Genomic DNA, 25,876 nt, shown 5'->3' with positions numbered 1-25,876 from the left:
ACTTAGCTAGCCAAATTTTGTATGTATGCATGTGGCTGTGTGAGAGCCTGTGTGAGTATATATACTTACCTGACCAAATTTTCCTTCAGTTTCACTGGGAGAAATGTAAAATAACTCATGGAATTCAGTGGAACTATCCCAGCTTTACCAGCATGTAAATGCAATTAAAGTTATCCTGTCCATATGCATATAATTAGTTCCCCTCCTTCCCATAAATTATTTGAGTTGCTTTGGTTTACACTTTGCATAACATGGCCCAGCTGAAAAGCTGTGAACAATTCTAGAAATGCAAAAATCTAGAACTGTAGGTTCAGAGACGATACCTTTTATTAGACCAATTAAGAAATCACAAAAAAAAAAAAATCTGCAAGATTTCGGGCTTACACACACTTCTTTGGGCTCAGGGAAAATTAAAGATGGTAAAAGTCCCCATAGGTAGGAAATAAACTTCATTTTTGCACAGAGGAAGCTGAAGATGAAACTCTGTCCCTCTGGGTCCCTGAGAGTGTTTTTATGAGGTGCTCTTTGTTGTTCAGATCAGGCTGCAGTGGATTCGTTCCCTGGTGGTGTCAGATGGCAGGCAGGGAGGTGCAGATATCTTCCTCATTATTCAGCAGTGAAGTGAACAATTCTAGTTAATTGATGCAATTGTACATTGCAGTTCTTTGCTCCTTGCAGTTATATGGCATGTTGTGGGGTTTTCTGTAAACAGCAAAAAGCCCCACTCCTCCAAGTAGCATGCCTGCAGGATTTCACTTTGTCCAGTAGAGTGTAGCTATCGCTTTGTGCTTACAGTGAAATTTCAACAGTGCATTGTTCCTGACTAATGATCTATAGAGTGCCAGGAAATGTCCAAAAAGTTTCTCAATTTAAGTAGGCCAGACTGTAATCTGCGATTGGGATGGGGGAGCCACAGACTGCCCCTCACCCACACAGCTTCCTCCCCTCTCTTCACAGCTGGAGAAAACTGAGACAGTAGACAGGGACTCTCAGAAAGAGGAGGAAGGTAGTTTGGAAGGGAAGGATGAAGTTGTGGGGGGAGATCTTTTCCCCCTAACATCCCTTTTCTATGTAAGAATGAGAAGACTGTGCAGTAAAAAGCAAGTCAGAATAATTCAGGGTTTACCTGCCTGTCACAGGTGGTTGCACCTCCCTATTGCCCCCACCATGGTATAGATGGGAGAGAGGTGAAATGTAAAATACCACAAGATCAGGAGAGGGAGGGACCAGAAGCTTCAAATATGGGTACTTCCATTTGTGTGAAAACTAGGCATGAAAACACCTCCTCTCCTTGGCTCCTTTGATCCTAGTTGCCTTTGCTAAGTGGCAAAATATAGAGCCCAGCATCTGCTCACGAAGTCGGTCCCACTCTGGGAAACATCAGCTTCCTAGTCCCAGCCCCCTATGAAAAGAAATCCACTGTGACAGTGTTTGTATTCCTGTCCCCTCTGTCCTCAGGACCCACAGGGAAATCGGATCTTCCAGTGGCTGGATGTGACATCTCAGACAGCTATTGTCCAGCTCATGTTCCAGCTCATCAAGGAGCCGATCCTGGGGGACTACCAGATCACTGTGGAGAAGAGATCAGGAGATAAAATCCAGCACCCATTTACTGTGAAGGAGTATGGTAAAAGGCTGGTGCATTCTTGCAAGAATATGTGACTGGAGACAGGCCCCATCTGTTAGATGCACAGACTCCTCAAGTATCCCAGCCAGTATAGGGAGAGGGGCCAGGGATCCTATCCAGTGTCAGCTAAGTGTTTGGATTTCCTTGCCCCTTAGGAGTGGACAAAGCCTCTACCTTATCCTCAGAAGAAAAGAGAAACCTAAACTCATGTGCAAGCTTATCTCATGCCCAAGGTCTAGATGTGCTATTCACTCAAGATACCCAACTAGTTAGTGTGAAGTGCCAGAAATCATGTAGCCACAGCAAAGCATAGCTCAAAATGGCCTGCAAACCACACTGGAGAAGCAGGGTAAATTAGCCTGTGGTAAGTTCTTAGTGTCCACAGATAATCTGTTGCTGGTACCTGAGTTACCTATTTTAAAGCTAACTCGGGTAGCTCAGATCTACACCAGAGTCACTGCTTTGTAGATACACCCTTGTCTTCTGCCCCCTCCTGAAGGTAGGAGATAGGCTCTGTTGCTGGGGGCTGTTTTGTACCATCACTTCCAAATCAAAATCCAGACCTTTAGTCAATGTGACATTTGGAATGAGGGAAAAGAAACATATGGTAAAAAGGGACAAGAGAAAATACAACTTGAGGTATGGGCCTATATGCAGGTCAATTCCAAAGTTCAGACATTGGCACCACTAGTGAGCCAATTCTCTCAGCAACACCCACTAGTTTGTCCAGGTCTTGGCGTTGTGAGGAGTGTCAATACCATTCCGATTGTAGGGTTTTCCTTCCTTGAATAGCATCTCAGAATGAATTAAACCCATTTCTCTACAAGTTTGCTGAGACAGCTAGGGGAGATTGTAATCAGTAAGATTCCTGTATGTCAGGCTATTTCCCTGGTCCCTTTCCACATCCTAGTTCAGAGTACTCTAGTTCCAGCCTGCTGCATATTCATAGTAACTAAAAAATAGTTGCTCTCCCTTGTATGGCTTCAGATACACAGGTATCTAATATCTTCCCATATCATTACTTTTATTTTTGTTTTTTCTCTCCCCATCCCAGTCTTACCGAAGTTTGAGCTTAAAATCAATGCACCGAAAACCATCTCGGTCATTAATCCAGATTTCACAGTGAAGGTTTGTGGCATGTAAGTATTAGATATAGAGTAACCAGGAGATGTTGGGTAGGACAAGAATCCCCCAGAGAGAGGGGAAAGTAGACTGGCTGTGAAGGGGAAGAAGAGGGTAAAATAGGGGAGGAGGAGGAGAGCTTGTGCACAACTGATTTGCAGTAGAGGTTTCTAATTTTTTGTGCTCCTTTTCATTTGATCTATATTGAAGGAATTATTTGTTATATACACAGGTATCTAATGTCTTCCCATAAAATTACTTAATGGCCTTGTGCCACTGCCATACCCTTTCCACATAAGGGCCATAGGAGAAGTTTCAGCTCAGAGTCGCACAGCCAGCTTGGGCTCTGAAATCCTTGGCTGTGGGTCCCTTGGCTGAGCCTCTCTGCTCTGAGTGAACCCAGCTGCCTTCAGTCCCTTGTGAAGGGACTGAGTTATACTCTCACAAGGAGTTAATTATAGCACCACTAGTCACTGGTGGATAGGGGGAACAGATCCTTCTCTATCTCTTAGCTGTCTAAGTGGATGTTGGCACCTAAGTGTGATCCTATTCCACCCTAAGTGTGATCCTATTCCACCCTGCTCAAGTCCCTGAAAAACAAATAACAAAACAGGTGGGTGGGTGGGTGTTTGTCTTTTCTTTTGCTTCTTATGACTGACATGATGGTCTGTTACAAAAACAGATACACTGATGGATTTTTCAGGGGCTAAAATGGGGTGGAATAGGATCACCATTAGGAGCATAATAAGTGGAATGGATTTGGCACTGGGAGTGTGGCTGTTGACTTCAGTGGATATGTACAGACATTGAGGGAGGGGGGAAGTTAAAACAAGTTAAAAATGGCCACCAGATCTAAGGTAAGTCAGGAGAGGAGGCTCTCAGGGAGCCTTGGAGGGATTGTCGTTGGGGAAGGCTAATGGGATCCATTGGTGAGTTGCGGGGATTGTGGAGGCAAGTGGGGTCTGTGGGTGAGTGAGTTGGAGGGATCGGGGGAGGGTGGGACCCAGAAGGTTTTGGCAGGACTGGGGGGCTAGTAGAGTCCATGGGGGAGGAGAGTTGGAGGATCAGGTGGGGGGGGTGGGAACAGAGAGGCTTTCCAATCCCTCCAAACCCCCCTAGGAGCCCATTCTGCCTGGACCTGCCTGATAATACCAAACTGCCCCCAATCCTACAAAATGCTCCTAGGGCCCGTTTTACTGGCATTCACCACCCCAAGGAACTTGGTGGAAGTAGGTCAGGGAGGGTGGGGTGGATTGGTGGGGGCTGGCAGCTCCATGCAGGGGCTTGGTGGGATGAGGGAGATCTCTCACCCCCCCCAGACAAGAGGCTATTTTTAGATGAACAAGCCCCCACCAGGCAACCAATCTCTACATCCCTCCCCACCCCACCCCCAACTTACTTCCTTGACTTCTGGCACCAGTAAACGCTGGTAAAACTAGCACTGGGAGCAGCTTGCAGGATCAAGAAGTTTAGCAGTCTCCACAGGGTGGGCAGGGGTTGTCTGTCTGTGGGTGAGGCAAGGGGCTGGGGAGCTAAAAATGCCCCAGTGCCAGTGGTAGGATGTCATAAGAAAAGCACAGCCCAGGGGCTGGGGCCAGCTGCTGGCTTTCTCAGCTTCAGGGCTGCAGTGGGAACTGTACAGAAGTTCAGTTAAATCAGGTCTGGTGAAACTGATCTAAGTTAGCCTTGTTACACATTAATTTTAGGCAGCTCCTGAAGCTCTTAACCCCTGGATTGTCCACATATTAAAACCTGAAACTAGTTTTGCGGTTCATTAACACCTAAAACTAATGTGTGGCCACTGCCTACAGAGTAGCTGCCCATCTGTTGCAGTTCTGCAGCATCCCAGGATGCAGTTTCCTCTCCCCTCCCCTTCTGTTTTGTGTGGACAAACTTTCCACCCCCTGGACCTCACTGCCCAGGGAGTAGTTCTAGCACTAAGCCAACTTCCCCTCTTGCCCCACAGTTGTGAACTTCGTACCTCCTCCATTACAAAAGATACGTGATAAATGTCCATGCACTTCAGCATGGAAGATCCTTAGGTCTAGACAACTCTATGGTTACTTTCCCCATTGGCGCATCAACATATGATGCTACATCACCACAGCAACACGCTACGGTAACATTGCACATGTATACGTTAGAGCTGTGTGAAACGGCTATGTCTCATTTCAATTTTGGATTTGGCCATTTGGAGGACAGTGATTCATTTTGATGTTTTAGATCACTGCTCCACTTCAATTCAGCCAAATCTGTTTTGGAGTTTCAACGCTGTTTCAGAGATTCAAATCAGCCAAGGAGAGGCAAGCACAGCTGGGCAGCTGCAGATTCTCCCACAGCTCCTCTGGCTATGCCTGCCTCTCCCTGGGTGGCAAGAGCCACAGGAGAAACCCTCATGGCTGCCCTGCCTGGCCCCATCCCCCTCCTGGCCCCAGCATCCCGGCACTTTAAAAAAAAAAAAGCCTCATACTCACCGGCTCTGACAGCGGTGATCAGGGCCTCTGAGGGCTTGTGGCAGAGCCCTTCTATGCAGCACAGGGCAGTAGGGGCAGTGGAGATCACCCCTCCCCACCTGGCACCCGTGCAGCAGCTGCCCCATGGTACAGGTACAGTGTGGCTCAGCAGAGCACTGTGCACTGTCTGGGATCTGGGGTGGTCCAACAGTCAGCTGGAGCTGGGCAGCACTCAGCCCCAGCAGCCCCAGTTCCCAGATAGCATGCAGCACCCTGTTGAGCCTCACTGCACGCACACCATGGGGTAGCCACCATGTAGGTGTCAGGTTGGGGGGTGATCCCTGCTGCTCCCTACTGCCCTCCACTGTACAGGGGGCGCTCTGCCATGAGCCCTCAGAGGACCTGATTGCCACTACTGAAGCTGGTGAGTGACGGCCTTTTCTTTTTTTTTTTTTGGTGAAATGCTCAGGCTGGGTGGGGAGGTGCCATCAGGGGTGGGGCTCAGCATAATGGGGGGAGATTGGGCAGTGGGGGCTGTGCAGGGGACTCTGCCACATGGCCCCACAGCCCCTGCTACATCCAGTGAGTGCAGGGCTTTTTTTTTCTCTTTTTTTTTTTTAAGGGCTGGGCCAGGCAGGGCATGGGACCGGGCAGGGCAGCCATGGGGGCTTCTCCCATGGCTCCCCTGGCTGTGTTGGTGTAGGGTGCACCGAGCAGACTCGGGTGCTGGCGCTGTTCCCAGCTGGCAGTGACAACCTGCTGTCATCCCACATGCAGATCTGGGGGCCTGCACCCCCTGGGAGGGCTGTGAGGCTGTGCCAGATTCGTCCTGGGGGGCTTGGGCCCTTGGATTTGCGCATGATATGACAGTAGGCTTCCATCCCTCCCCCAGAGCACTGGGATTGGAAGGGACCTAGGGACAGATCACAGACACTGGCCAGCTACACAGTCACTAGTTTCATAGTTTCTAGGGTCAGAAGGGACCTGAACAGATCGTCAAGTCTGACCCCCTGCCTTGGGCAGGAATGAGTGCTGGGATCATAATACCCCAGCCAGATGCTATCCAATCTCCTCTTGAAGTTCTCCAAGGTAGGGGAAAGCACCACCTCCCTTCAGAGCCCATTTCAGAGCCTGGCAGCCCTAACCATAAAGTAATCCCTCCTGATATCAAGCCTGAACCTACTCTCAATCAATTTGTGGCTGTTATTTCTTGTTATCCCAGGTGGTGCCTGGGGGAACAGACCCTCACCTATTTTCCGCTGGTCCCCCCTGGTGAGTTTACAGAGGGCCACCAGATCCCCTCTGTCTTCTCTTGCAGAGGCTGAATAGATTTAGGCCCTTTAGTCTATCTTCATAAGGCCTGGCCTGCTGCCCCCTGACCATGCTAGTGGCCCTCCTCTGAACCCTCTCAAGGTTAGCCACATCCCTCTTGAAATGCGGTGCCCAGAACTGGATGCTGTACTCCAACTGCAGCCTGACCAGCGCTGCATAGATGGGAAGGATCTGCTTGTGATGCATCTGTATATGAGATGTGAGAGCAGTCCTCCCGCTTCTCTTCCCCTTCCCTCTTCTTAGTTTCTGTTTCCTGCAAGCCTGACTCTGAAACATCCAAAACATCTCCAAAAGATTTTGGATGGCTTTGTTTAGTTTTGGAGCCTTCCATTTAGTTTCAGATTCAGTGTTTCAGGCACCAAAATGGGCCAAAACCCCTCCAAAATGAAATGGCTGCTGAAATTTTGCACAGCCCTAGTATACACCCCCAGTATCTCCAGGAAAAGAGATGAGATGTGTAGGAGGTTTAGAGTAGACTGAGGAGTTAGCGAACTGATGAAGAGAGAAGCAAGTATCTTTAAACCAGCATTTAGGGGTCAAAGGACAGGATCAGTGCAAGCAGGGGAAGATTCTGGACCTAGATCCATGTGCTCTTTCATAACCACTCGCTTGTCCTCCCCACTCTTAATAGTCCGTGATGGGATGGAAGTAGCCTCCATGAACATGCCTGCAGCCTACAATAGTCCTACTGCCTCTAGTACAACCTCTGGTGTGTGAGGACATGTGAATGGACAACTGCTGCAATGGATCTGGAGAGAAAGGAGAACAGTTGGCACTATGAGAGAGAGTGGGTGAGGCAAAGAAAGTGTTCAATCAATACATTCAGAAGGAGGAAAATAGATGAAAAAAGAACTGGTGGAGAAGGAGAAATGAAAGAGAGAGCAAAGGGGAAAGGAAGGCACCTATGCACAGAGAGGGGGGCAAAACAGCAAGAAACTAATGTTTTCAGGGCCCTTCTGGGAAACAGACTGCCCTGGCTGAGGAGATAACAGGATGTTTCTTTAGGAGGTTTGGGCAGTCAAGACCTCAGGCAATAAACTCAGCTATCACGTTTGCAGGCATGCAGCAGGAGTTACATAGGCTGGCATGAAAATCCTCACAGTTGTAATTTGCAAGTAATTGACCTTTCTTTAGGATTCAGGGAGAGAAAGCCTGGAAAATTACTCCAGTCTCTGACTTTCCTGGCCCCATGCACTTCTTAGCTCTATGCCTGATACATTTTCTAAGAGCAGCCTCTTGAGTTTGTACTGGGATCACAAAATCATAGGAAAGCAGGGCTGGCAGGGACTTCACAAGGTCATGTAGTTCAGCCCTCTGCTCATGGCAGATTCATCCCTGACTAAAACGTCCCAGCCAAGTGCTTGTCTAACCTGCTGCTGAAAACTTCCAAGGATGGAGTTCCCATAGTTCCTCTATGTAGCCTGTTTAAATGCTTTACTACTTTCATAGTAATTTTCTATTGCTGTGTTTCCTCCTCTGCTAGGTACACCTATGGCCAGCCTGTTGAGGGAACCATCCAGCTCAGTGTATGCCGGAATTTCAATTTGTACGGGGCATGCAAGAAAGACCCAATCTGTCAGGCTGTAACCAAACAAGTAAGATAAATGGTGGTGATACAAAAGAGACTGCCACACTCCTATCTTCAAGCCTCTCTTCCTTTTCACTGTGATTTCTTCTTTCTTCCTTCCACTCCCCCATTTACTTTTTTTCTAATGCACAGAGCAGTGACCTGGCACTCAGGAAAACTGGGTTCAATTTTAAGTTCTGCCATTGGTTTGTGGTGCAATTTCATGCAAGTCACTTTGCTTCTTTGTACCTCAGTTTCCTCAGTTGTAACATGGACAAATGACCTTTTAAGTGTTTTCTGCAGATCGAAATACCATATAAAGACAGGTGCATTAGTAGTAGTAGTATCATTATACGTTAATAACATTAATAATAATTAGGGTTGGCAAGCCAGGCAATTAACCAGGAAAATATTGCCAATTGACTGGTCAATTGACAGAATGTTTTTAACTGGTCAAAGCTTATAGCAATTTTACAAAAAAACCTACATTTTCTTATGGTTTTCTTGACAGAAATATCATTTTAAAAATTTTTTGACACATTTCTTAATGAAAAATTTGTGCTTTTTCTGTGTATTATTTGAACCTACTGGCAATTTTTCACAATTTTTGACTGATATTTGACCGGTCAATTGGCTAAACTTTATTTGTCCAGTCAAATACTCAGTCTTAATAATAAGCCTGCATGCAGCTACTGCTGCAATTGCTAGCCTTCTCTACCCGTCTTGACAAATGAACACTAATGGTACTTTAACCAGTTTTGAGCCACAACTTTTTTTAAGTGCTTTGTGATGGTGTTGGATTCTTTGAGGTGCAAAAAAATATTCTTGATATAGAATGCATGGGCCTAATACAAGTTTCTTCCCTGTATTATTTAGGATTGTAGGGGACTTGGTCTACATATTTACTGGTTGAATATTTATCTAATCTGAAGTGTCCATGTGTGTGTAGGCTTCCAGTCATCATAATGAGTAGCCACAGTCTAGACAGAAGTACTGTGGGTCAAATATTATCCTACATTTGTATTAATACTAGGGAAGAAAAGGGAGGGTGCATTGAATTTGCAGTCATTCTACATTCATCTGTGATTCTCATGCAACCCAGTGTATTATAACCTGTTTTATAGGGAGAGGGGATGTTGGCCAGGAGATCAGGGTCATGCCTACATTGTGGCAGCAGTGTGGGCCCTAGGTCTTGTGAGCAGATTCAGGAGGACAACCCCCAAGCAGCCTCTCTGGGTTTGGGGTGTACCACTGGAAGCAGGGTGGGTAGGGGGTGGTAGTCCTCAAGGTGGCACAGTGCTACCACCATGTAGATATGCCCTGGGTTATCTTCAACTCCTTGCACAGGGCCATGAGATACTTCTGCCTCAGAAGCAGCTAAAATGACTGCTTTCTGAATCCCACCCAAAGGCAGTATTCTTTCCACACCCTCCATTGCTGCCCTCCAGGGTCAAGACAGACTGGAGCTTGATGCAAAGCCTTTGTGTCAGGCATTCGAAGTCACAGACATCCAGGCATGGGGCACTACCACAGGGAGTCAACAGTAGATGTGAGCCCAACATGTAAGGAGGGACCTTTATCTAGAAGAAGAGACCTAGTAGCTAAGCCATATGTATGTTGTATACTGTGGGTTATTACACAGGAACACTGATGTCATTTCTGGTCACTAGACAAAGCTATCACGCTATTGTTTGGCAAATTCATTACATTCTCCTAACCACAAAAAGAACTGTTTTTCTCTTTTTCCTTCACCCCCCTCTCCTCCTTAATTCCGTGTCTGTTTTCTTGCTTTTCAGCTGAACAAGGATGGCTGCCTCTCTCAGGAATTCAGCTCCAAGATCTTTGAGCTCAGTCGTTCTGGATACTGGATGAGCCTGGATGTGAAAGCAACTGTCACAGAGAAAGGAACAGGTAAAGCTTCCAAGCCACTCAGGAAGGAGGATGGGGCATGGCTGGGGAAGAGGATTTTGCCAGAGCATTCTGCAGTTTGGTGTCCATGGGTTGAATTTCTGGCTGCCCAGCCCAAGGTTCATTTCCTAGAAAAGATCCATTTCATATACATAGGGATCATCTCCCAGGCAAATACTTGGCTCAGTAATTTGACTGGATTCAAAGCAAGTTAAATTCAAGACTAATTATGCCTCATCTTCACTTTGGGTCTGTCTCACAGGTGTGCAAATCTCAGACTCTGCCTACGTTCCCATAACCCAGGTGCTGGGCAGTGTGCGGTTTGAGAACATGGATCGCTACTACAAAAGAGGGATCCCTTACTTTGGACAGGTAGGACAGCAGAGAGTTGTATTATATCACAGCATGGTATCCAGGGTGATAGAAATTGAATTTAACATCTGGTCCAGCAACAGAACCACAGGTCTTTCACCAAGGTCTTCTGCTAAAGCATTTGTTACATTTAAGCTGCATCATTTCAGGAAAAGGGAATTTTTTTTATTTAAAAAAATCCATTTAACCTTTGGCTATAACTCACCTCTCTGGCTATTGTACTGGGTGGCAAGCTTCCATTACTAAGACTTCCCTGCTTTTTTCTGAGGCTTTGCCTGTTCTGAGAAGGAGTTTTAGTTTGCTGCACCCCAGGTCATTTGAGGCACATTATGCCGCAGGACTTCCCACCACAGCTGGAATTAATGAGCAATACACTGCCAAGGCACGCAAACACCGACACCGTTAAAGAGGTGCAGAAGCATTTAGCCTGCTTTGAAGTGTCCTGCACACATGCCTCTCCTTTCATCTACACACGGCCTAAGAGTATAAGATGGTAGAGTGGGGAGACGGTCTCCTGGATAGAATACAAGCACATAGAAAACATGTGTCTCTGCACTCAGTGGAGTTGCAGGCTGAAAACCTCTTTGACATGGCTGTTATTCTCTTTCCCTTTAGATCAGATTGGTGGACAAGGATGACTCTCCCATCAAGAATGAAGTTGTCCAGCTGTTCCTCAGTGAAAAGAACATTTGCAATTATACCACAGACGACAATGGCACTGCTCAGTTTAAAATTGAGACTTCTGAAATGTTCAATCCTGAGTTCAGCCTGAAAGTGAGCACTGAAAGGGGGATTTTTATTTCTTTGAGGGCCACTGTGCTGGTCTTAACCCATGGTATAAGACCCAAAGCCACAAAAAGTAGGATTGGGATTGTGTTCTAGTAATGAGATCTCACTTTCTCTGGCTCAATTCATGCTCCAAAAATGGAGGGAGGGACCCCATATAAAGTAGTGACTCAACTACGTGAAATGCAAAGCAGATACTGGGCACTGTCCAATAACCCAAATATTAGGTGACTGAAAAGAAAGAGGAAGGTGGGTAGGAAGGGTTAAGAGAATTCTTAGGAACAAGATTTTAACTTGGTTCCCTGTTTGACAAAAAAAATTGATTTTCACAAATTTTCTCTAATTCTGATATTTTAGCATTTCTGTGTTTTTTCCAACTCCCTCTATTGTTAGTAGGCACATTCTGCTGTTGCTCACCACAGCCACTTAGCAGGCTATGGATGCAGTGCCTTATAAATGATTTGTAAATGAATGTGTGTCATTTCTACTGCCTCACTAGTAACATAACAGCTTGTTCTTTCTTCCTGTTTTTGTCAGGCAGTATATAAAACCAGTGATGTCTGCCACATGGAAGGCTGGCTGGTACCTTTCTATACTGAGGCCTTTTTCAGCATTCAGCGGTTCTATTCCTGGACTAACAGCTTTGTGAGGATTGAGCCAGTGTGGAAGGAGCTGAACTGTGGCCTAAAGAAGTCGATCACAGTGCATTACATCCTGAACAAAAACCAGTACAGGGGTGCCACCAGTGTGAACTTCTTCTACTTGGTAAGCGTCTGTGAGAGGCTGCCAGGCTTCTCTGAGAGCGCTCTGGTGGGGATTTGTATTGCAGAATGCCAAATAGCAGTTCCTAAAGGGCTCGTTCCATCAGGTTATGGATGCCTTGTTGGCAAGACTCCTTATTGATCTGCAGCAGTGTACATCTGTGTGACCAGGACTGTCAAAGCAGGGAGGGGGCTGAGAAGGTTAAACAGTATTAGGTCTGTAGGGGGGAATCTAACACTTAGGTCTGTAGTGAAGAGCGCAACACTTCACTATGCTAGACCTGACTCCATTTTGAGTCATACATTTAAAGCAATACTCATGGTGTCTTTCTGGTTGCCATTCCTATTTCCCTGCTCATGGTCTCATGATTTCTTTCTATAACTAGGGCATGGCGAGAGGCAAAATTATCTTTCACGGCAAAAAGGAAGTCAGCATCAATGGCGGTGAGCACTGTTGTCTTGTTTTCTTCTTTTTAAGGCAGAAATACTGAGAATTATGCAGCTGAGCAACACTTTGGGGTCAGTGAATGAAGCTATACTCAGGGTGTCTCTTCCATCTCACTTACAAGCAGGCACAATGGCATCACCACTTGGAGAAATCTTGAATTAAGTGTGGGCGCTGCTCAACTGGGCAGCCTCTCCACAGAGGGAGGACATAGCCTGTGTCATCTCAGGGTGTGGAGATCCTCAAAAAAGGCAGCAGGGGCACATGGGTGGAGGCATATGGAACAACTCTAGGAACATCCACTGGCCAACTGTCATATGCACCCAACTAGGACAGACATTATTGGATCACTTCCTGGGCCTCACTGTTATTGCTTTATCCTTTTTCTCTAGCAACTCTGAAAGGCACTTTCCTCATTCCCCTTACCATCGATGAGAAGCTAGCCCCAATCCTCCAGCTCCTGGTTTACACGTTGCATCCTGCCAGGGAGATAGTGGCTGACAGTGCCAGAATCCAGATTGAGAAGTGCTTCAATAACAAGGTAAGGGGATTTGAGACATTTTCAAAGCCACATACCTTTTTTTGCTATGAGATATCTATGCTGTCCCTAACCAGATCCACACATTTTGGTCTCCTATTCCTTGTTATTCTAGTTTTCTCTTATTACTGCTCCACTAATTCCCATTTTTCCTTCTCATCTTTATGCTTTTTGTGTACTGTCCCCATGCTTCCCATTCCAGCCCCATAATCAATGCTTTTCCTCTCAGCACCCTTAACACAGCTTCTTCCAGGAATCCTTGCTTTACCGAGCTGCATATCCATGTCCTGAAGCCTTTTTCTATGCCTAGTTTATCTGTGATGTTTTGTTCTTTAGTGTCAAGAACATTTCTCATCTGTTGGCCAAGTCCAACAGGCCAATTCTGGAAGTTCACAGAACTAGGTGAAACTGTTTAAGACAAATCATTTGCTGAAAAATGCCAGAATTTGCAAATGTATTAATAGTTTTGGCCATATAAGAAAAAAATAGAAAAAAAAAAACCCTTAAACATGTATTTTCATAGTTTTTTTAATTACATTTTTCATTTTTTTTTCATTTTGAAATGATTTTTTTAAAAGAAAAGGCAAAACAGACCCCCAAACGAAGTTGAATGTTTTGTCTGGGGTTACGCAAAGTGCTTTAGAAGACCCAGACCAGCTGTTGCCTTTTTTTTTTTGCCCCACAAACAAATTTGTTTTGTGTTAATCCAAAGCAGGTTTTTCTTCTTTTTTGTATTTTTCAGTTTGGCCATTGAATAATAAAATTACTCATTGACACAGACCAAGGGCAGATCCTATTGCACCTTGGCTGAGTCCCTGAAAAACCTGTTAATGCACCTACTTTTATAACATACCATATACTTAGCCGGAACACTAAGGGAAGAATTCTTTTTCACTTCTTGGATGACCAAAGTACAGCTTGTGACCAAATCTGAATTACCCACCTGAAGCACAGGAGAGATTCTGTTACCTTCCCTGGGCACTTGTGTCCCCATTATAGGTGTAGGTTTTCCTTTTGGAGATATGCAGATTTCTCCCTATTCCTAAACCACAAAAGCAGTGAGCAAGAGGAAGACCCACCCATATTTTGCATTAACTTTTTTCAGGGGTGTGAGAGCAAGGTAGAATAGCAACCTAAGTCCACTATGCTTTGGAACCGAAGACCACTATGATGCCCAGCAAGTGGAGTAGAATCTGATCCATAGTGCTTACCAAATATCAGTGCTACAAGAGGGTTTCATATAATACAAAGAGCAAGAGATACTCCAAAGTCTTCGAAGGTTCCTAAATAACTTAGAGGCCTTAGAAAACTTCACCTCTTGCCTAAAACTTTAAACCAGGTGGCATTTTAGTGAGCAGTCAAGCTTTAGAAAGGGCTTGTGATAGTTCTAATAATAGATCAGAATACAAACTATGTTAAACTTGCCCAGCTGTGCAGACTTTTTTAACGTTTTCATTTTGAAGAAAAAGTAATAAAATGCAGTATTGTAGCACAGGTCATGGTAGGACTGATATCTACAAGACCCAGTCCTGTACCAGAACCCCATTGGCCTTGGTGCTGTACAAATATTAGTATGCTTACATTAGTGCCAAACTTGATGCTATCTTACATGAATTATGTTCAGAAGGGCACTTTATTTATCCATATATAAGTGACAACAAAAGTAGTCTGACAGGTTTTCCAGTAAAAAGTTTTTTTTAAAAAAAGCCTTAATTATGGCATTATTAAATACAAGAAATTTCTTATCAAATGACATTGCTCAGAGGCCTTAAGGCTGATTGTAGCTGGTGATAGAAAAGATGGAGCTTGTGGTCTGATGGCAGCAGAAACATGGAGTTCATCATAACTCATACGTGAGTAAACTCTGTGTTATATGGCAGTGCTTATTATCAGAAATGAATCTAAAAAGGAATATGACTAACCCACACTACTGCTCCCACCCCTGCCCCAACCTTTCTCTTCTGATGCCCTGTAAAAGTCATGGATACATTTATTTAATCCTTCCAGCTGCTCTGAGGGCCAGTGGGGACCTTGGAACATGGCGATATATTGCTGGGAAGGCCTGTCTCATCCAATCCTCTGCATCCTGACAACACCTGTATTAAAAGGGTTATATTTCTGGGGCGGGTGACAAGTCCAGTGTTGCCTGTTTGTAATGAAGGAAGGAGGATGTAGGAGCCTTTGTATGGCCTTTGTGCTCAGGTGTGAGAAGAGAATCCAGGGAGAACCAGCTCTGTGGTGAGGCCTTTGTCCTGCCAGGTGATGGTAAGAAGTCAAAGGTCTGCTCCTCTTGCACCAAAACTCACATTTGCACAGAAAAGACACTCCGGAGGTTGTGGAATTGACCTTTTCTGCTCAATCCCAGGTCCAGCTGAAGTTCTCTCAAGAAGAGGCGCTCCCAGCCTCCAACGTCAGCCTCCTTATTGAAGCCGCTGCCAACTCCCACTGCGCTCTGCGGGCTGTGGATCAGAGTGTCCTGCTCCTGAAGCCTGAGCAACAGTTGTCTGCTGAGACTGTAAGCCCCTGAGTCCCTTGCCTTATGCTGTCCCAGAGTTGCCTTCTTTCAATAGGTTCCCATCTCTCCTTGGTTTCCCCTACCCTTTGCAACACCACTGTCTCCCTCTCTATTTGCTCTCTCTGTGTCTGGTGAGGGTTCTTCCGTTACAAGACACTTTCTGAGAGGCAAAAGGCCTTACCACCTGTCAGTAGGGAGAACCTGATGCCCCCTATCTGCTTATGCTCATCCAGTGGCCATGCTGGGAAGCATGTCGGATTTGCCACAGACATTCATGTCTGTTACTACAAATTTCTCAAAAATTCTTACCAATAGAAAGTTTGACTGGGAGCTGGAGTGCTCATAAGTTTCAGCCCCCTGTCTGGAGAGCTATGCAGGTGAGCTTCTCCCTGTGCTACCCCTGCCCTTAGGGGAGCCCACTACTTGACAGTCAGCCCTCTCCCCTGCCAGAGAAGGGGGTAGGCTGTTAATAGGCATTCCCTGGCTTTTAAATCATCTCATATACAGCCCAGATGGGCTGCATATGGGGTGAAGTAAAACCTGAAGTGCAGGGACATGGGGCTGGGGACAGCTTCTATAACTCCAGCTCCAAGCTCTTGGCTCCCAGCTTTCAGAACTCTGGTTCCCAGCTGTTAAACTTCCATTTGTGGTGCCAAACTGGGCAGGACACAGGATGTTTAAAGCATGACTGGAGGCAAAGAAAGCCTCCCAGCCCCAGTTCTCAGCCCCCAGTGCTTTGAAATTCATGCTTCTAGCACCTAGTTGCATGCCAGAGGCAGTATTTAAAACCAGAGGCCTTTAACCAGGATTGGAGACAGCCTTTCCCAGCTTGATTCCCAATCCCTGGGAATCTGCCTAGCCCAGGCAACCTTGCAGTCATGGTACACCGTTTTCACCGCCCGCCGCCCCACCCCCCCCACACACACACACTCTTCCTATTGGAACAGAAGACATGCAGAGGACTAGGCAGGGGCTGGACAAGAGAAATGCACTCTGGGAGGGTTTCTGGCTCAGAAGAATGCTGATTGGTGTGACGGGATGCAGAGCTCCCTGACAGCTTGCTCCTGGGCAGGCTGTCAGGGAGCCAGTGTTCCCAAGTAGATGATGGGAGAGCACAGGACTGTGGGATACTGGATGTCTCTCCCAAGATAAGCATACAGGTATTCAACTTAGATCTGGAGGAAGATCTTCATGATAGGTAACTGATCTAACCTCTTGCGGAAAAGCCATTTTTCTTCCACAAGAAAGCCTTTGCATATCTGTACACTCTCCCTTTTGTGCAGGAAAAAAGTCTTTTCTCCCAACACAAATGGGGTTTCAGTGTGGCAACTGTTTTGGGCTCCTGTCTGCCTTCCACAAACATGTAACCCTTGTTGCCTAACCATCAGTAAGGGGAGGCAGGTCACACTGAGGTAGGAGAGAGATTTCCAGCAAAAGGGTGAAAAATAAGAGCCAGTCAAGACTTGCTGTAGCCAGAAGTTGGATCTTCCCCACAGTCAGCCTCCATCTTTTCACAGTATCATCTAATGATGTTCTTCCCATCCTTAGAAATTGCCTAGGTCTTACAGTATGTACTGAGTTGGACTATCCATGGCAGCAGTGTGTCCTGGCTGGGATGTTCCCATGCTTGCCTTACCTGACTTCTTCCCTTGGCACCCTCGAAATCCAGCCCCAGTCCCAGTGGCTGCTCTTAGCAACACCAGAGCATCTTCACCAGTATTTCTGGGTTTGGAGAATGCTACCAGGAGTACATGGCTGGAGCAGATTTGGGGCCATCCCCTCTGATACATGCTGCCTGTCAGTGTAAACACACCCCAAGACCTAACACAAAGTCACTTGAGTGACTCCATGGCAGATGATCACAAGTCAGGCGTGTGACTACCCCAACAAGTCAATAAGGGTGGCCAGAATGTGGAATGGGCTCCCAAAGGAGGTGGCGCTCTCCCTTACCTTGGGGGTCTTTAAGAGCAGGCTGGATAGGCACCTGGCTGGGGTTATCTGACCCCAGCACTCTTTCCTGCCCAGGACAGGGGGTTGGACTCAATGATCTGCTGAGGTCCCTTCAGACCAAATGTCTATAAATCTAAAAGCTACTAGAGCCTGGAGGCCTCTGCTACTTTGTGAGTACCTCATAGACAGAAAAACCTAGGCAAGCTGAAGAGAGTCCAGTACGGAAAATTACAAAAAAAAGGGGAGAGGGTAAAAGACCTGTATGTATTATCTCTGAAGGAACCTTGTAAGCCTCAAGTCTGAAAAGGGCAGGCCATTGTTCTGTATAACTGCCATTACCTGGTGTGTGAACTGGTGCTTACCCCTTCCTCCCCACACACACAGGGTTCTGGGTTTGTTTTATCCTCCCAGGTGTACAGCCTGCTTCCCTTGCAAGATTTGTTTGGTTACTACTACAAGAATCTCAACTTGGAAGATGACCGCAAAGACCCATGTATTCCAACAGACAACATCTTTCATGATGGCTTGTACTATACGCCTGTAACCTCTAACTTGGGCCCTGACGTCTATCTGTTTTTCAAGGTAATTGTGCTGAAATTAGGCAGGTTAATAGCAGAAAGGGAGGGAGTAAAGAAACAGTTTCTAATGTCTTCATTGGTTTTCTTCTGCAGAAATGATGAAATACAGGAAGAATCTGGTGCTTGGTATATAGGTACACCCTTATCTGACCAGCCCCTCTATGCTTAACTCTTCAAGCATGAGAAGCTGGCTGTGTTATTATGATTATGAAGCCCAAAGTCAGGGAAGTGGCAGGGGAGAGACAGTTCTGCCTTCTGGAGGACTCTTTGTGTCCTACTGTTATGTAATTGGCCTCTCATCCAAATGCAGTGACAGTCTCCTTCTGGAAACAGTGAATTCCCTGTTGCAGCAGAAAATGCCCTGGAGGGATCAATCCTTCATTGATCTGAAAGACAGAGGCAAGATGGCTGGACTTGGATTTGCTGAAAAGTGGCTCCTTCTGAGCTGCTTTACATTAGTTTCCCAACTGGCCAGCAGGTGTCTTTGCCCTACAGGGCTCAGAACTGGTGGTAGAGATGATATCTTTTATTAGACCAACTAGATTTTTGGTCTAATTAAATCTTTAATTGCAAATTTTTTTTTGAAAAAACTCGAGTTGATCTAATAAAAGATATCACCTCTACCACCAGTTCTGATTCCTTTTGCCTCTAGACCAATACAGCCACAACCTGGATACCTTTCCAGCCTAAAACTTCCTTTTCTTGAGCATTGTCTGTTTGTAGTGGATGTGCTCTAATTCTGTGGCACATTCTGCATTTCTAACATGCAAGGAATCTGCATAGACAACACCAAAGACCCCACAAAATGCAGAGCAGAGACGAGTTGGGCCTATGCCAGGGGGACATAGGCTATCCTTCAGATGGGCATAGGCCACTTGGAGTGTTTAGCACTATCAAAATGTCTACTGGAAAAAAAGGGCAGAGCTGGTTTAAGTCTGTGCTAAGAAATGGCGGTTTCTGAAGTATTTGTTTTGGCTTTGAAGGAGATGGGCATGAAGGTTTTTACCAACTCTCGGCTTCGGCAGCCAGCGGTGTGTGAGAGTGAGCGATACAGACCTGAATTCCTTTCCCGGCCTAGTGTCGCAGACTTCTCTATTGTGCACAAGGCTGGACTGTCAGGTAGGTAATGTCAGGGTCTGAAAAGACTGCAAGCACTTCTTACTCTTGACCTGAAGTTGCATTCAGTGGCTGGTGTGATGTGAACTGGTGGGTCTCCATCCTCTACCTGGTAAGAGAGGTGTCCATGTTCTAAAGCAGTACTGCTACTGGCTGCCATTGTCTTTGTCTCACTAAACTGAATAGGTCACAGGAACCTGTCCATCCCGAGTAAGTGCAAAGTTCCTGGGCAGGGCAGCAGAGGCAGCGAGTTGCTTTCCACAGTTCCCATCTCACCATTTTTGGAAGTAAACTTTGGAGTGTCAGTTTGATCCAGAACATATGGGCAGAGCCCACCCTGCCATGATGCCTTTTCTGAATACACTGAGATTGACCAAGCTCCATCTTGTCCCTGAACAGGGGCAGATGCTCGAAATGCAGCAGTAATTGAGACGGTCCGGAAGTTCTTCCCTGACACCTGGCTGTGGGATCTAGTCCCAGTGGAGTGAGTCTTCCTTTCCTTTTCCCTCACCTCCTTTCAAAAGGGCTGTTGAATCCACGCCCACTGCTGCCCTGCGAAGTGCCAGGAACTTGTTCTTTCAACCACTCCTGCCTGGTGACAATATTTAAGGTTCCCAGTGCATGTTCCCCACAATCCCCTGATGGGTTGCACCCACCCTTACGTGGCAGGAGTGTCTGAAGTGAAGACTTGGGACTGGGAATTGAGTTCTGGGTCCCATTCTAGTCTTTTCCCCTAAACTCCTATGCTGTTTGGGCTAAATGGCAGGCAGAGGGATTTACCGAGGGCTCACCTCGAAGAACCTGGGTAATTAGCTTGGGGCACTCAGACATGAGAGTCTCAGCCTGCAGACAGAGCTGGCTTTTTCATAATCTGCTGTTTGTATTGAGTGCTGTAGCATATACACTTCACTTTCTTTCCAATGTGCTCTCTGCCCATTCTCTTCAGTTCTACTGGAAAGGCCAACCTCACGTTCACCGTCCCCGACACCATCACTGAATGGAAAGCCAGCATGTTCTGTGTGGCACAGGAGGCAGGCTTTGGCATCTCTGTACCTGCCTCTCTGACAGCCTTCCAGATGTTCTTTGTTGAAATTACACTGCCCTATTCCATCATCCGGGGAGAAGACTTCTTACTTAGAGCCAATGTCTTCAACTACATGGGCACTTGCAATCAGGTATGTCCCTTCTTCCTCCCTCTGAATTCACATCCCTTCCTCCTCGGCAAAGCTGTAGCATCCTTCCTTGGCTACAATATGCAGCAGCATGGTAAGTATATAAAGCCCCAGCTGTTTTTTGGTAAATTACTGTGATTGTTTCTGTCCTCCTGGGCCACTATAGAGCAGAGAGAGATTAGGTTGAATTTTGTCCTGAGCTAGGGATATCAGCAGTGCTTCACAGAAGTGCACCTTCTGAGAGTGCCGTGGTGAGTTTGTTGAGAGCACCTTTTATGTTTTCAGCTATTTCAGAGCACTGCCAGCTTCAGTGGAAGCTACACAAGGAAAAGTCAAGGCAGAACTGAGTCCTGTGAAACTCCCAAGCACAGGAGCAGGGGCCAACTTGTGGCTCCTGTCAAGAATTCAGAGCTGAGGGAGAACCAGAACCCCAGGGCTCGCAGCACGTTCTATACAGCTTCCAAAATCAGCAGCCAAAGAGGTGTAAGAGATGTAAAAGCCACATGTTCCTTCTAGTTACTTCCCCCCAAAAGGGTCTGTCTGCCTCAGTACTTCCTAGTTAGACTTGAGTAGGCCTGTACTCTTCAGTAGCTTGTACACACCTTAAAGGTAACCTGGCCAAAAGAGAGTACCCTCTTTGCTTCTGCGTGTTGCATGTAGAAAGTCTCAAAACAATCTTTTTTGGTCTGCGTTTGCTTTAGAAATGTCTTTCTGCTTGAGTTTTAAAAAATCAAGAACTGATTTAGCCTTTTTTGGGGGAGGTCATTTTAAAGAACTGTTGTGGGAACTGCCTCGGCTCCTGATTGCAGAGCTGTGTTTGTATCTTTGACAAAAAGCCCCTTTCTCCTTGGTTAGCAGTTTGAGTAAAAGCCACGTACTGAATGTAAATCTAGAAGTCAGGTCATTGACTAAAAAATCCCTTCCCCTTTCAGTGGCTCAAGCTTCTCTTTCTTGTGACTTCATAATCTGTTTCAAATTTTCCAAGGAGTCCTCTGGCAAACCTCAGAAGTGAAGAAAAACAGTGAAAGAAAAGGTGTCTTTTCTGAAAGAAGAAAAGCCACCCTCCCAACAGCCTTCCATATACCTCATAAAGCAGCACAAAAGAGCACAAGTAGGGGTTTTCTATGCAAGCTGCCTCAAAGACAGCAAGTTCTGGGGTACTGCACTCGAATATGAGTGTGGCTCAGGATATTGGGTTATCTGCTGGTAAGAGATCTTGAGCACCCCTACTAATGCCAACGACTCAGCCAGACGCGGGATCTGTTAAGATCCTATCCAATGCCACATTATTCTCTGCTTCAGCACTGGCCTGCAGGTGTGGACACTGGATATCCATGGGAGGCAGGCAGATGGAAGCTCAACCCTTCTGCCAGCACACCCATCCCTGTCTGTCCAAGGCAGCCTGCACCACAATAGTCCTTCTCCTTTGTTTCCAGGTCAAGGTCTTTTTGGCAAATTCTGAAGATTATTTGGTTCAGCTCCTCTCACCAAGTGGTGCTGATGGATGTGTGTGTTCCAATGAAAGGAAAACCTATGTCTGGAAAATTATTTCCAAAAACGTTGGTAAGCTTCTGCACATCCTTCTGGCTGTCCATCCTGGGATTTATACTAACCTGTTTATGCCCCGTTGAAGGCCCAACTTTAGCCCATTCATTACCACCGCTTCGAACTTGGACCTCAGAATACTCTGACCCTATTTTCCCAGCTTATGAGGTCAGCTTTTGTGTTGTGCTGTAGGGCCTTTTCTGTGACAACACATTTGCAACACATCTCAGACCTCTACCACCTCATGGCTGCTCCCATGAAGTGGCTTAGCATCCATTTTCCTTCCCCACTTGCCAATTTTTTCCCTGTAGCTCATTCCCAGTAAGGTCCTTGGCAAAAGAAACCTGCCAATATTGGCCATTGTTCTAGGAATCCAAGGTAAACTTTTCTGTTTTGGACGGGGTGGCATTTCAGGTGAGGTAACGTTCAACGTTACAGCTGAGATCCTGGATGGCGGAACCTGTCAGGGTAAATCTGCTGGAGACCTGGTGATAAGGTGGAAAGACACCCTGATCAGGACCCTTTTGGTTGAGGTACAGTAGAAAACTCTTACTATGTCTGGATACTTTGCCTTTTCATGCGGAAGGAGAGAAGGCAGAAAGTGAGTGTTGAAAGGAAGTCAGGACATTTCAGGTTCCCTAAAGTCCATATAGCTAGGGTCCAGTTTCAGCTGACTGGGAGGGGGTTAGGCTTTTCTATCCCTCAAGTGTTGTCAGGGAGAGAACAGATCCTGGAAAGGTGACCTGGTGAACCCTTCCCTGCTTTCCCAAATCCTTCCTTCTAGCTCCAGGGCTGGGCCATCCAAAGTCTGACAGGTGTTGCTGACACAGATACTCAGTCAGACAAGACTCCTTCCCCATGCACTTTGTTTGCAGCCTGCACTTGGCCCTTGCTGACTTTGGGATCAGGATAATTACAAGCCACTAGGAGAGGATGTATTGGGAGAATTGAGGGGCTGGTCTGTACCACCCTAGGTGAGGGCCACAAAAAGGAAGGAACAGAGCATAGCCCTCCCACCCGAGGTTGCTGACCCACTTCAGGGCTGAAAGCTCACTTCTGGGTCTTCCGCAGGCTTCTCCCCAATGCCTGCTCTCACATGTGTCAGAGACTGGGTGTTTGAGAGGGGGTACTGGGGACCCCCTGGGAATGGCCCCTGAGATGGTACAGACAAGGCCACTGTTAAACTTCTCCCACACCAGCCAGAGCCTGGTGACTCTCTCTTCAGCTGTTCCTTTCCATAGATGGCATCAGGCTCTTTGTACACTGCTCAGTAGTCAAGGTGTGCCTAGGGTGGTAGCACCTTAAAGGCAAAGCACTTATTCTGCCTATATTACAGCTCTCCCCTGGCCGGCAATAATATTGCCATCCTGTATGTCACTGAGGAAGTGGGACACTTAAGGCACATCTGCACCACAGTGGTAGCAAGGCTCAGCAGTGACATCCCTACCCATGCCCTGTGCTTCCCCCTCCCTCCCCCCAGTTTCCATTCACAGGCTTCCAGAAATGTGCTGGTGAGGCCATCTGCAACCAGCCACTGAGGGCCCTTGGTCATCAGTGTGCTTCCAAGCAGCCACTGGTGAGGCCTCTGTGAGGTTGGCCCCAGAGTATCTCCAGGGCAGAGCATGTAAGCAGGAGTCAGTGGGTGGGGATGCTTGGGGACAGCATGGACATTGAGGATTAGCCCAGTGTAGATACACCTCCAGGGGGCAGAAAGGATAGATGAGGACTGAGTTGGCTGTCAATAAAAAAAATTAAGCCTTCCTCATGATAAGGGGAAAGAAGACATGAAAAAAAGTGCCATGGGCCACAAATTGTATATTCATGTGAATGGCAGAGCTTGTAGGCAATAAGGAATGACTGTTCCTTACAGCCACTACACAGTTTTCTCCTGTAAGTGTCCCTTGCTCATGCTATCTCATCTTTTCTACATCACCCAGCCTGAAGGCATCAAAAAGGAAGTGACCCAAAGCTCCCTCATCTGTACAAAAGGTAAGGCCATCTCCTCAAATTCTGTACCTACTGATTGGGAGGCAGAAGGAAAGGTAGAAAATTGCACTCTGTCCCTGAGGACCAGTTAATATTTTTAGTAAATCTCTGACCCTCTCCCTTTCTGCCAAAGACCATGGGATACTGTATAGCTGGCAATTGGGTAGGAGGGTGGCTAGGATGCTAGTTTGTCAACACAGATTCAGTTCCCTATCCTACTACAAACTTCTTTGGGACCTTGATCAAGTCATTCAGGTATATCAACACTTCAGTAAGAGGTGTGGGCTGCTCAAGGCTACCAGAACACTAGACACTCATTTATCATTTATCAACTGAAGCCCATGCTGCTGTGGCTTAACTGCTCTTGGTACCCAAGATAGTTGGATTAAGGCAAGCATGAGTTCATCTCTATGAGCCAGGTATCCAGGTTGTAGCCATATTGGTCTAAAGCAGGGGTGGTCAAAATGCAGCCCTGCAGGCTGGATGCAGCCTGCCAAGCCTTTCTATGTGGCCTGTGGGGCCCCTAAAAAATTTAGAAAATTAATATTTCTCTGCTTCTGTCTGCCTGTCATGCGGCCTTCACTGGCTTGCCAAAACTCAGTAAGCAGCCCTCCACCCAACATAATTGCTTGCCCCTGGTTTAGAGGCAAAACTTGTGGCAGAGGTGATATCTTATCTGATATCTTTATTAGACCAACTAGATATTTGCAACAAAAAAAAATATTTTTTTTTTTGCAAGCTTTCAGGCACAGGCAGCCTTCATCAAGCATAGGTGATTGCAAAGTTTGTAAAAGTCCTGTGAAATATGAATTTTCATTTCTACCTAGGAGAACTTTTACAATGTTTGTAATCTCCTATGCCTGCTGAAGAGTGCCTGTGCCCAAAAGCTTGCAAATAAAGATTTTTTTGGGGGGGGTTTTTTTTTTGCAAACATCTAGTTGGTCTAATAAAAGAGATCACCTCTGCCATGAGTTTTGATTAACTATGAGGCACACCTCTGACTGTACTGTAGATAAGCCCAGATCAGTCTGCACTTGATACCAGAACACAGTGTTGAGAAGGCTAAGACATTGGAGGCTGTGAGGGGCTCAGATAATGTGTGAATGTGGTGATAGAAGTATCTAGGAGGGAGAGTTTGTGGGTCATTCCAGGTACTTTCCTGGCCTTCAAGCAGACACATTTCTTTGGCTTTCTCCCCTCTGGGTGTAATTACTCAGTTTCCCATTCCCAGTGAGGGTGGAAGGTAAGACTAAGTGTGGCCCATGGAGGAAAACTTGAATATCCATCATCCTATATACCAGGGAACTGGGGATGGCAGGAAGGTTTGGGCTGGCTGCATTGCTCTGAAGCCATGATGGCTCTGGCTGTCACAGGTGCCCCCCACACTGAGGCCCCTGAAACCAGAGATTCCCAGATGTCACTAGTATCACAGACTGTGAGCACTGGCCTTGCCTTCATACAATGGCCTCAGTAGAACTAGGAACATTTACCATCAGCTGGGGATCTGCTCCATTTTGTTTAGGTTCCAGTGATTTAAATTGATTCTGTCATCTTCACTCCTGGCTTGCTTCTGTTGCCAACACGAATGGTTCCCATATATACTAAGAGTTTTAGTTTGTTCATTCATATACATTTTCACCATTAAGTGCTCATCTGCCATAATCCAAACCGATGTATAAAGGTCTATAAATAATCACCTATTTTCCTCACAGATGTAGCAGCCTCTCAAAGGGTGTCTCTGAAGCTGCCTAAAAATGTGGTGGAAGGATCAGACAGAGCCTTTTTCTCTGTCATAGGTAAATGTATTGGGTTTCAGGCTGGGTTTCATGGGGTGATTCTTGCATCTTGGGATAGGCAAACCTGTGAGCAATAAGGCAGATTCTTGTCCCTTAGAAAACGATTGTCCAACTCAGCAATGCTAGGAGGCATCGTCTTTGCTAGAGAGAAGGATTCCAGTTTCCAAAGGGTATCCCTTGGCTCCTTTCCTGTGGTATAAAGGGTTTATTGGCACTCATGTGGGTTGACTCAGGGCTTTGCACCTGACATTGAAGCACAATTCCCAAACTCAGGGCAGGAAAACTTGAATATCCATCTTCCTATATA

The 25,876-nt window shown here is 46.3% G+C and overlaps 1 protein-coding gene across 1 annotated transcript in view; it reads left to right on the top strand.

The window, feature by feature from the left end:
• Nucleotides 1–25,876, top strand: part of LOC149866633 (ovostatin-like) — a 49,635-nt gene that overhangs the window by 5,866 nt on the left and 17,893 nt on the right. The window contains exons 7-24 of the mRNA XM_090043983.1: nt 1,459–1,627; nt 2,682–2,766; nt 8,018–8,129; nt 9,898–10,012; nt 10,272–10,381; nt 10,997–11,155; nt 11,705–11,932; nt 12,315–12,372; nt 12,766–12,914; nt 15,277–15,426; nt 17,788–17,958; nt 18,938–19,073; nt 19,470–19,554; nt 20,017–20,245; nt 21,679–21,805; nt 22,202–22,320; nt 23,725–23,776; nt 25,486–25,569. Coding sequence (XP_089900109.1) covers nt 1,459–1,627; nt 2,682–2,766; nt 8,018–8,129; nt 9,898–10,012; nt 10,272–10,381; nt 10,997–11,155; nt 11,705–11,932; nt 12,315–12,372; nt 12,766–12,914; nt 15,277–15,426; nt 17,788–17,958; nt 18,938–19,073; nt 19,470–19,554; nt 20,017–20,245; nt 21,679–21,805; nt 22,202–22,320; nt 23,725–23,776; nt 25,486–25,569 — 2,338 coding nt within the window. The remainder of the gene's footprint in view (nt 1–1,458; nt 1,628–2,681; nt 2,767–8,017; nt 8,130–9,897; nt 10,013–10,271; nt 10,382–10,996; nt 11,156–11,704; nt 11,933–12,314; nt 12,373–12,765; nt 12,915–15,276; nt 15,427–17,787; nt 17,959–18,937; nt 19,074–19,469; nt 19,555–20,016; nt 20,246–21,678; nt 21,806–22,201; nt 22,321–23,724; nt 23,777–25,485; nt 25,570–25,876) is intronic.

Source organism: Crocodylus siamensis, chromosome 4 (assembly GCF_052110815.1).
Source record: "Crocodylus siamensis isolate JL-2025a chromosome 4, ASM5211081v1, whole genome shotgun sequence".
Classification (NCBI taxonomy): Eukaryota; Metazoa; Chordata; order Crocodylia; family Crocodylidae; genus Crocodylus; species Crocodylus siamensis.
This window is presented reverse-complemented; position numbering and strand designations above follow the sequence as displayed.